Source organism: Parus major, chromosome 5 (assembly GCF_001522545.3).
Source record: "Parus major isolate Abel chromosome 5, Parus_major1.1, whole genome shotgun sequence".
NCBI classification, from domain to species: Eukaryota; Metazoa; Chordata; class Aves; order Passeriformes; family Paridae; genus Parus; species Parus major.
The window spans coordinates 27,208,962-27,221,387 of NC_031774.1; the positions used below are offsets into that span (position 1 = coordinate 27,208,962).

General features: G+C 37.7%; 1 protein-coding gene across 3 annotated transcripts in view; it reads right to left on the reverse strand.

Moving 5' to 3' along the window:
* The window catches only part of SIPA1L1 (signal induced proliferation associated 1 like 1), a 134,545-nt gene that overhangs the window by 29,546 nt on the left and 92,573 nt on the right, over nt 1–12,426 (reverse strand). For all 3 annotated transcript variants that reach the window (XM_015630772.1, XM_015630768.1, XM_015630771.2), the window contains 2 exons: nt 11,921–12,195; nt 8,025–8,300 (listed from right to left, as the gene is read on the reverse strand). In XM_015630772.1, the coding sequence (XP_015486258.1) occupies nt 8,025–8,300; nt 11,921–12,195 (551 nt within the window). The remainder of the gene's footprint in view (nt 1–8,024; nt 8,301–11,920; nt 12,196–12,426) is intronic.

Genomic DNA, 12,426 nt, shown 5'->3' on the forward strand with positions numbered 1-12,426 from the left:
AGAGCAAGGGAAGCCTCACATCAGCAAGATCACAATGCAAGGCACGCTCAACAACACCCTGCAAACTGACTAAGCTGCAAGCAGTGGCATCATGGAGACAGCAGAAATCCTACCAGTTGAAGGATCAGACATTTCCCCCTTATTAATCTACTGGAAACCATGAAAAATCAACTGTAAAAACCTAGATGCATGGGAAGAAGTACAGAAAGGCCAACGTGGGAAGGAAATACTGGCACATGCTAGGGAAACATTCTGGTTTCTAAAGTCTGTTGTCACAGATTGATTGTAAAAAATAAGGAAACATGACATTCCTCATCAAAATACCAAACAGAAGAAAATATTTCTAATTCTAAGACAAGTCTTGCCTGGAATTTAAACTAGCTGTTGTGAGATCCCTATGCAAACTCTTCCAAGCTTACCTCTGTCACCAAACTTGCCCACAGTAAAACACAAGCACTAAAAAATTGCAATGCAATCTATACGTATCACTTTAAAATTCTCCCTAAAAACTTAACATTCTAATATAAAACTATCTCAACAGACCAAGAACCCTTTAAAAAACACAGATTCGAGTCACAGGCAGCCTTTATCTGTCAGAATAACCATACAGCAAATAAATAGTCTAGAACTGCAATACATGCATCTGGGCAGAATGGCTGGAAACAGCAGGCTTACACTGCCCAACTCGTATCCTGTTCTGTAGTCAAAGGCTTTTTTAGATAACTGCTAGCTTTGTGCATTTTGTTTCCCAAACCCCAGCAGAATTCACTGCTGCTGGCTGGTTCTTTGTTCTACTCGGTCGTGACTGAAGCTATTCAAAACTTTTGCAGAGATTTAAGTTTGAGTTATGCCATTCACAAATATCAAACTTCTACTGTGAACAAAAGCCTTTTTTATCTAGGAAAAACACTGTAATTTCCACAAGCTAATTAATTTAATATTTGAAAAATAGATCATAATTTCAGTGAAACATATAGATAAAGTACCTCAGCACCCAACTCAGCTGTGAGGATTCAGAAGATCTTAGCCTAGCCATTTAATCTGTATCTCTCAAGGAGTGGCATATTTTAAAGCAGCCCTCACCAGAACACTGTAAAAACTTGAAAAGTTAAAAAAAAAAAACTTTTGAAAATTAAAAAACACAATTGAACTGATTAATATTCCTTATGTATGTGTATATATCAAAACAGTGTGTGCATATATATTTATATTTACATTTACATGTATACATTATATATACATACATTTATATCAAATAGGCATTGTCCTCCTAAGTACTTTGCAAAAGAGCAGTAAACTAACAAAATCTTAAACTGGAAAGAGCAGTGGGACTGGATCAAAGATCTTGATCACCTGGAATTTCATGAAGTGCATATAGTAACTTTTTTTCTGAAACAAAAAAGGAATTACCTAAGGTCTGACCATGGTAAGTACTATACCAAATCAGGTAATGCCTTTCTAGTCTACCAAACATATTTTAACTTATTCCACATTTATCAAGAAATGATTCTGAAATATTTCATTGCAAAGAGCATGGTTCAAGACTTGAAAACTTGGGGACCCATAAGCCAAGCAGTTTATTTTCCCAGAATCACTCCTATAAAAGAAAAAAAAACATAGTTTGGCCACACGAAAATGTACTTTCATTAGCATTTTCTCCCCTATAAAGGCACACACATTTAAAATCAGTTATGCTTGCAGAGCAATACACAGTTTAAAAGTACGACCTTTTTCCCAATATTAAGTTAGAATTGATGTCAAGGAAACCAATTACTTCTAGAATAATTTCTGTAAAATTATTTCCTGTTGAAAAATGCTTACATTTTCATTTCAGATTCAGCTATGCCTTTTCTTTATTTCCTATGCCTTACCAAAAAGTGACAGCACTGTTCAGAAGGAACATCAAGATTTCAGAGCTATGTCACAGAGTTCTAACTTATTTACAAAGATGAAAGACCTTGAGGGCCAACAAAATTGTATTATAAATTGTGGTCTGAACAACAGAGATGAACAATCAGCCAGGTAGGACATTCTTTTATTTAAAGCAGAAGCATATTTTTGTTAGCACTGTTCACAACTGCATTAAAACACACTAATTCTGTAAGACATTTCAATTTGTGTGAAACATAGGGGAAAAGAACTTGAGAGCAAATTAGTCCAAATTGACTTTTTGAGCTGCTTTGAAATCTTTTGATTTGAAAGGTACTTCCCAAGACAAAAGGTGTATTGTGCTGTGTTAGCAGTATTCCCCTATAGCTAAGATAATCTGATCCTGTCCTTTATTTATAATTAAAAGCCATACTAAAGCAGGCTCTTATCTATTTCAAAAGAGAGTTTTAAGAAGAAATGCCAAAATGGTTAAGTGCATGAGTCCCACAATTAAATTTAAAATTAGGCCAAGCATCCATTACATTAAACAGACACAATTACATTGCAGTCAATTGAACTGGGATTATCCCATGCATGATTTAGCTCTAACAGACCTAGTTCATCCTGAAAGAACTGGTTGAGTCTTGCCAAGTATGGGAAGAACATCATCTTTTGTGAAGGCAGTGAGTGGAATGGGCATACATTTATTTTGTTTAATATGACAACACAGACATTGAAAGCATCTACCTTGCTCTTAATAAATTAATTTCCATGTCATTAGCTGTAATTTTCCCCACATATTCAGCATGCATAGGTATGTAGTACACACATCATAACAAAAATGTCAGTCTAGGTCACTTTGTGCCTATGGCCTAAGGCACTCTAATTATAAGATCATACACAGGTGCCTTTTCCTGTAAAACTCTACAGGCACAGGTCTTATACTGTACTACAGCTTCTCCTGCAAGAGCTGCAGAGCTCAGAAGCAAAGGAGGCTCAGGCTGGCAGAAGAGGAAAAATGGCCTTACAGTCAGTGCTGACTTGGCAAACTGAACTCTTACTTTGTGCTTGCTGGAACACTCCAATGCGGCCACTACTGTATTTGTTAATGACAACTTTTCGTTTGTTGTTGCTAATTTTAATTTTCCAAAAGCCTTATTTGATTCCAAGGCCCACTATATCTCTGAGCTGAAATCTTCCTAAAACAGCTGAAGTCAACTGAGGCTATCATTTGAATATATATAAAATATTAACAATGCTGGGCACACTTCCAAATATGAGATGGTCAAAATAAGTAGAACAAATAATTAGAACATAATTTAACTCTCCACCTTTGTTCTTAATCTGAAGAGGGCCAAAGACATCTCACACAAGAATTTTGGAAACTAAGTTTAATTAATACCCATGAAGCATTCAGAAACTATAGTAATGGGTGCCACTGTAAAGCTTAGAGGGGAATTAGTAATGGCATCTTTACAGCAGGATTTGAATGTCATCCAGTAAATAAGGGACAGAGTAATGAAGAGGGAAAAAAAAATTAAATAGCTCTTCTTTAATGAGCTGCATCCACTGTGTGAATTGAATGAGGCAGATGTCCTCTGTTAAAAGAAATTCTTGTAATTTAATCAAAAGAAGCATCTGAATATACAGTTACACAAGTTCTGAAAAAAACAGCACAGCAAATCTTCATTCTGGCATGCTTACCTTCCATGTGTTTGAGTTTTACAGTCCTAATAATACTGCAAGCCACAACAATTCACTGCAAACGCTGTCTCAAATGCTCTCATGTTTAAAGGAAACCAATCCATTCCATTCCATTCAAAAAGGAAAAAAACACAGCAATTTTGAGGAAGGGGATAGCATATGAAATAGAAAATGCAATTATGCTGTCATGTTGTACCTTCTTGAGGTTTCTTTTTCAATTTGATCATCACCTTTCAGAAAACACATACTGTAACAAGAAAAGAAATAGAAGCAGGCAGTGGGACACCAGAGGTATAGAAGAGTTTGTGTATGAAGACACACTGAACAAGCTCTGTGGCTCCAGGGATTAGAGAAATTTATCCTCTCTGCTTCACTTCATCCAAACATGAATTACCCTGGACCAAGCAAACAGTGATTACTCACTATCCCTCATGACAAAAGAACAAGCAGGAGATCTAGAACTACCAAAAGACCAATCCAGGAACCTGGATGAAGAGATACCAGTCCCAGCAGTACAGATGCACCCAGCTCCATGCAATCTTACACAGCAGACAGCCAAGGGACTGACAGACCTGGCAGAGAATCTTCCTTTACACTTGTAAGCATTTATTTTGCTTTTCCCTGGTCCCCTTTGATGGCCCTTGTCAAACAAGAAAGACCAAATCTTGACATGAGATGGCACAGCTCTTCTCAGATGCTTTTACATCGCAAGACTCTGGCCACACAGCCATGCATACCAACAAACCTTTGATTTTTCCACTGCTACATCCAGCTCTAGGTCCTGGAGCTGGTAGGAAGTGTGGTATATAATCTCAAATTAGTACATGCTTTAATTTGAAGAATACTATAAGAACATTTAAATAACAAATCTCCAAACCCCATGAGGTAGCCAGTGTGTGTACTACAATGCTGACTTAATGGATGGCAAGATGAACACAGACACCTGTTTGTTTATATTTGGAAAAATGTCACTGATCCAAGATAAACTGCAGCAGATGAGGATTTTTAGGCAATATAGGAAGACTTTAAAATAGAATCCACCTCCAGGAATTAACCTATAATCTACAACTGCATAATTACTGTCACTGACTACATGGGCATCATTCAAATAAGTATGGAGTCTTAGGGCAAGACTGTGCTTGAAAGTCCTCAGTATGACACAAAACCAATAAATGATATTGTTCTAATACTTCCAGACTGTGGAATTTTACTGCCAGTGTGTGACCACAATCATGCCATAATTCAGTTTTCCATTTGGATTAAAATATTGACTATGATCAGAAATCTTCAATTTAAGAGCCTTGAACTTTCATCCAACAGTACTCAACTGCAGACTGAAGTGCACAATTCCAGACTTGGGTCTTCAACATGCTTTTATCACTGATTTCCACACTTTTTCAAACATCTGTCAAATCAAGTGTTAGCTAAAACTGGTTTGAGTTTATGACAAATTAATTAAGAACAGATTATTATCTACCATTATCTCCTCTCCTTTCCTTGCGCCATGTTTATTGATAAAGTGTGGGAACCAAGCGTACAAAAACCCTGAAAACTGAGAAGAGAGGGGATAATAAATTTTAGAAGTCAAGCTCTATAATTACATGGTCTTCAATAACATTAGCTCTGGTTTACTTCACACATATGTGGTTTCTTGTTTTTAGCTTAACATATCCTTCTGATATTAATTCTGGGTTGTAAGTTATATAGTATCCCACATGTAATAATTAATATTGTGAAATAAACCACAACTTGGGATTTATTGAATTTATATTATTAGATTTTTCAGTCTTAATGTTGCAGCAACATTAGGGATTTATTTTAAGATTTATAAAGTTCTGGATTTTTTTCCTGCCTATAAATAGCCACCCATATCAATAATGACTACATTCAAGGATCCAGGTACTATGAAGATCAGAGAAAATAAGCTAGTAAAATGGGATACATAAAGACAATACAAGGCAAATTTAAGTACTCTGCTGGTTAGACACAGGACTGGGCATTTGTCTGCCTTCTCAGAATGAGGGATTGTCAAGCAACACACTCTCCCACCTACAATAGCAGTTTCTATGGGGAGATGATGTTTGGATGAATATGAAGTGAAATCCTCAAGAAATCCTCTAATGAAATTCTCAAGACTGGTAATGCAGATTTGATTTATTTCTAACATATTTAAATGGACTAAAGGGACCAAAGCACCATCACTGCTGCCAGCACCAGAAACATGCACAGATTTCAGCACTTCCTCCTCAGTGTTCTTTAAGGTAAATATGAAAAATAGTGGTGAAAAACTAAACGAGACAGTAGTTAAGAGGGCTATGAAAATATCACCTTTGCTGATTTTAAGACTTTACACAATACGAAGTATCTGAACTATCTGAAAAGCAAAGATTTCTTTTATCGTGTAGAGAAAAGACGAGTCTTGGAGTAAGCTTATTGTTGAGGTTTTTCCCCCTCCTGTATTTCTTTGAAATGACAAAAATGTATTTCTTCACTTTAACTGGAAAGACATTAACCTTATGCAAGTGATGATATATTTAAATTTGATTCACCCAAGACTAGCATGTTTAGCAGACCAGAAAGATGAGAGAAGATATTTTTCAAGCATCCAGAAAAATTCCCAATGAAATTTAAAACCTACTTTGATAATAAACTTTTAAGGATGAAAGATCCAATAGAACCCTTTCTGAATACTAATAAAAAGACTACTTAAAAGAATGCCTAGAGGAAAAAAAACCAAACCAGCTACATGCCCCGAAAGTGAAGGAAATGAAAAGTCAAAGTTTCGCTTTTTGCAAACAAATACTAAGAAAATGTAATTTTCACTTTGCAAACATTTATCAGGCCATAACCCGCCTCTAGAAGCCTCCAGAGACTGGATAAATCTTGAATGCCTTAGGTGTGTGATGCTGCCCGCATACAGTTTTATGCACAAGGAGCATACAGTTGTTAACACCCATGCTCTCAGGGCAGCCAAGGGCTCTCTCTTCAACACAAGCCAACTTGAGACTGCACCCAAGCTCTCTGGTTAATACCATGATGAGATGGAAGCATCTGCAAAAACCAGCAACTCAACAGAATCTGACAGTCTCTCACTGCCTTAAGCTTTTCCCAAGTAATACTATACTTTCTGGACCTACACAAGGAGATTGCTCAGCATTGGAGAGAGCAAAAAACGTCATCAGCTCAGCTGCTGTTCCTTCCAGTTCAGCATCTGCCTGTCTTCAGCTATAACAGGCAGATATAGCCTGTAGCCATGCAATTTTTATGCTGGTCCAAATATATCATTCGAGAACCAAGTCCAACATTTCAGTGGCTTCTGCAACCTTTTTTAACAGGCAATCTAGCCAGGTTGTGAAATTATTAGTGCCTTCAGTGTTGCAGGTTTTTTTTTCCAACTCCCACAAACAGGAGCTTTTCAGTCTATATTTAAGGAAAAGAAAGTAAGAATATTAAGTCCTTAGCAATGACTAATTTCCTAACAAGGTATCCAACACAGAAGTTTCTATTTCACCTTGGTAGTTTCTTGGCTGTACCATTTTTGAACACGTTTTTCCATCCTCAGTTCTTCTGGACGTGAAAAAGATTTTAAATTGTTTCATTAGAACTCTCCTCTACATTTTCTACAATACGCATCTTATTACCACTGCTTTATATTTTGCATCCACAAAGATGATCAGAACCTATTTAAAGCCCTTTTTCCCCTAAGGAATTGTCCAAAGTAAGAAATAAAAACTATTAATGTGTTTCCCTCCACAGATCTCACTACAAATGCAGAGAAAGATTTGTATTGATAATCAAAACAATGACAGTTCATTTGAATGCTATCAAATACATCTTTTTCCATGAAAGAATGACAATATTGTGACATGATGGACCTGATACCTTTATCCTAATAATCGTTTTCTTGTTTAAAGAACTGAAAACAACAAAAAACCCCAAAGCACCCTGGAGAAATCCAAACTTAGAACAATCTCTCCTCTTGCCTAAAATGTCTGAAGACTCCCCAGTCAGATAAATTTGCTTTCTGTACTAGTCATAATTCTCTTGCTAAAAGTCCTGTCAGATACTATTTCTGCCTTGGGTGCTTTAGGCGATTCCACCAAGCCTATGAACAAGATGAATTTTTTATTTACTTTTTCAAAATGCAGAAGTTGATGAACACTCAGCTCTAAAACTCTGACTGTAACTCATTTAAAACTTAAGTAACAATACAGCAGTTTCAGAATATCATCCAACACAGGGAAACATCCCAACATGCTTCATTTTGTGGTTAATCGTGCCAGGAAAGATATTTCCTTTTGACTATTGTTTCACTCATAGTCATGCTGTCTTTTGATTAATTGAAACCAAGATTAAAAGCAGTCTTCAGATATTTAGATAAAACTCCTGTGAATGTTTCCAGGCAAGATTCAGAGCAGCAACGAAAAGCCGTTTGTGAATAAGACACGTACCTCCGGCTCTCCAACGGGCGCCCATCACTAGAGATGCTTCGGGGAATGTTGGCTCGTTCTGGGGGTGGCATTTTTCCTTCTCCTTTTCCAGAGCTGATCCTAGATGGTACTGGACTTTGGATTTGAGATGGTACCTGAGCCACATGAGGTCCCTGTCCTTTGCTCGTATTTCGCTGCCATTTGTTATTATTTCTGAAGGGAAATTTGAATTCATATGACATTCCTTCATTCACTTTGTATTCCATCACCGGCATACGGTAGTTTTCTGAAGAACTCCTGGAAATGAAGACATTTAATATGCAGCTATAAAAAAATAGAAAAAATATGTTCTGTTCACAAGCAGAAAAATCTGAAAACAGAAGCTGAATCAATTCTATGGAAGTATGAGATTTTCCTTTATAAGAAACATTTATTTAACAAATTTTAGAAGGCTTACACAAGAAAAAGGACTAGTGATGGTGAGAGTCTGCCTTTTTGTCCTGGTGAGTGATCCACAACAGACTACCATGGAATCTGCCTTGTTGGCCTTGCCCCTGATTTTCACCAATTAATAACCCTGTTGTCATCATCATTGAGCCCTCATAAATCAAACACTTCCTAACCCATTGCCTGTCTTGTCTATTCCTCCAGAAGAGTTCACAGCCCTCCATTCCAGCATTCCAGTTGGTCAAGCTGGTACTCTCCATCTAATTACTGGGCTACAAAAGCTAAAAAGATAAGTTAGAAGGGTATCTCCTCTTCTTTAAAAAGCCGTGGGCTTTAGAACTTACCCACACCCAGACAAATAAGACCTGAGATGTTTGTTTTTGAGACACACCTTTCTGATGCACAGACATTAGAAGACATGTCACATGAAAAAGGAACTGCACATAACTTTCAAACACCTTTGGCTTTGGAGTACCTCAGTTGTTAAATGTGCACATTATGAAGAGACTTGCTGGGAACTGTAGGTGCCAATCCCCTAAGATGCCCTTTGCTTCCTGAGGAACAGCCCAGCATAAACATCTGACTAGAACAGGACATAAGCTGATGCAGCCTACATAAGAAGCAGGGAAAACTTCTGCATACATTTCAAATGAGGCTCCTGGAAAAAAGATGTGGTCTTCCTCTTCAATTAGGATAATTTTGGTATTTCTCTTGACAAATGTATATATCTCTGAGTGAATACTAAGGGAGTATGTTTTATCATGATTACTTTCTCTACATAGATCACTCTCTAATGCAAAGAAAAATAAAAAAACAGTGCAAAATTTTGAACCCACAGCTCTTCCTCATCTAAGCAATTACACCATTTGGGGTGAGAAATAGTATCTCTTCCCTGCAAAACCAAAAACAAGACAGAATTTGTTATCTTGCTGACATAAGCAAGTTGTACAGTCTAATAGGAACAGACAAAGTGAAACGGTCAGTGCTGAGGTCTTGCTGCCCACAATACACTCATTTTGTGGTTTTACATTGGTCTAACCGCTCATCTTGATGTTTAAATTAAATTACCAGTCTGAAGGCAAGAGATGTGCTTCTGAAGCACATGTAGGTCAGCTTCACCTGAAAGTCTCCCAGGCCACTCTCATGTGATCCACTGCATGGTAGATAGGGATGAGCAGGAGATAAGGCCACTCACAACTGAACTACAATATTGATAATTGACATCCTTTGTATTTTCCTTTCTCTTTATATTTTATTTCCCTATTTATTTCCATTTTATTCTTTCCCTAGCGCTTATGTACTTAGTTTGGGTTTCTCTCTTCCACGCTCCGCCCCCCCCCCCAACATACTTACAGTTTAACAAGCAGGAATGTACAATTTCCTCTTAATACAGTGTCCTTAGCTTCAAGGTCAGCAATCAGTCCACTAAATGAGTTCAGTTGCAATGTCTTAATAACCATAGTTTAGTAGAGACTTAACCATGACAAGGGCTGCCTCCGCACAGGGCATTAGAATGCGAACTGGGGTATTTGGATTTATTTTTTGCATCTCCTAATAACCTTGTACATGTGCCTGTTGCCAAGTCAGCTTATCTAACTGCTCCCCTGATCTTCCTCCAACTTCACGCCAACCAATTTATTAGGACAGGAACTGCTTCTCATATGAATGTAGTATTCCAAGCAGAATGCATCTTCATTTTAGTTATGGTCTGCAGAAGTTATTGCAGTAGAAATACTCAGTGACCTCCAGAGGACACAACAAAAGGACTCCAATTGCAGAAAACTGATTGCCAAAAGAGACACTGCTTTGTGCAAATACTTAACTGCAGTCTCTAGTAATACATGTAGGACAGCTACAAATACAAGACAGTTCTTGAACTTCTATGATTTTGGATAGAGCAAATGTGGGGATCAAGAGTTGCTTTATGGAATTTTAGAACTAGCAATAACCCACCATGAACACTTGCTCACTAGATGGGAACGACAAAACTCTGTGAGTACAGTATTTCAAAAAGTCATTCCTCTTACTGCTATGGGTTTGGATACACTAAAAGTAAGCCTGTTTTTGGCTGTACTTAATATAGTTCAGAAATAATAGGATCTCTGCTTTCCACACTGATTTTTCTGCTCTAATCCTTTCATGATGACTGCAGCTGAACCTTCCATTTGCTCGGGCTGCTAAATACTGCACAAAAGCTTTCCAAATATCTTATGGGTGACCTTATGCCACTGCTCATTTTAATCCCTGACATGTATTCAATTTTCCATTGACAACTAAAGGACAAATAAAACTCCTTTTCTCTCTGCTCCTCTGTTGCTAGCATTTAAAAAAGGAGTTTGTGTTGCTTACAGTAAAAACAAACAAGGGTTTTTCTTTTATTTATAAAAGTACCAGTTCGTTTCTCAGAGACACAATTTCATATCAATATAATAAATATGTGTTAAAGTTCAGCTCCAGTCTTAAGTATATAAAGATTTAGTAGTTACACCTACAAAGGTATAGACTGACTAAAAAAGAGCACTACAAAAATGCTCTCTTGGTCTCTCACTCCAAGGAACCCTTTGAACTCTGGTAACTGGACTTGCTTCTTGGCAAACCTATCCTAAGCCTTCAGCCAGCCTGCAGGCAAATTTATTCCATTAAACATCATTGCATTTTAATCATATAGCAGCATTTCTAGGATACAAATACAGGATGTCAAGAATATTCAATTAGACAGACGTGTGGCTGAAGGCTACAGACACTGCTGAGAATTCATAAAAGTTATAAAAGATTAAGTATGAATTCAGGAAAAATGGAGGGATTTAATGTCCACTTTAAGAAAAAAACCAAAAACACACAATACTGCTTATTCCTGATGAAGAAACAATTTTAAGCTATAAAAGCAGCAATACAATTGACGTGAGCTTCAGGCTTAATACAGATGGGAAGTGAGACAGATGCAACAAGATCTATGAGTAAAGAAGACTTTACATTTGCAGCAATTTTGCTGGCCAGATGATCCACACCTTTGATAAACCTTCATAATTTACAGCCTTACTTATTGTGAAAATGGAAGCATGTAAGTCTATTCCTAGTTTCAAGAATTATATCCACAGGCATTACAAACTACCAGCAAATAGGAAAGCAGGCAGGAACGTGCACAATCAATTCTGATGCATGCTAAACACACAATTATGACTAAAGAAAAATTTTTTATGACTAAAAGAATTTTATTATGACTAAAAAATGGTTTGATTTCCATGTTAAATTCCATGGTTACATGAACTACTTCAGACGTTATTACTACGTTTTGGTATTCAATGAATATTTGAGAGGCATGGAGACTGAATATGGGCAGTTTTTCCTGCTGCCCTCTCCCAACCTTAAAATACTGGATGCTGTATTATAATTGTACCACTTTTTTTTGGAGGCTAACACTCTGTGGTGGCTCTTCCCACAAAACAAGATACAGTTTCAGAGCAAAATACCTGCGTGGTGTGCAGTCCTCATAGGGAGGGACAATGACGACCTTGACTGTAACCGATGTCCTGAGCAGATCAATCATTTGCTCGTGGCTCAGGGTGGCCACAGCCACCTTGCAGATCTCCACCAGGCGGCTGCCCTGGCGCAGCCCTGCCTGCCACGCGTAGCCGTAGGGCTCCACGTCCGCCACAATGCCCTCGTAGTTCACGTGGAAGCCCAGCTGGCCCAGGCCATTCCTGCGCAGAGTCATCTCCACTGTTTCACAGCCCTTGGTCACAAGCTGGGAATTGAAATGCAGACGGAGTTTAACGCATTGAGACACCTCTGGGGCTAACAGATGTTTAGGGACTCGAGTTTTGAGCAACCAACTCCCAAGGATCACGGTGGGACACGATCAAGGGATATATATTGCAGTCCTAGGTACGTAATCAGCTGCAATGAGTCTTGTTGCTCAAACTAATATTTTCAGTAGAATCTGCTTACTCAAGTTCTGCCTTGGAATTTTTACTGC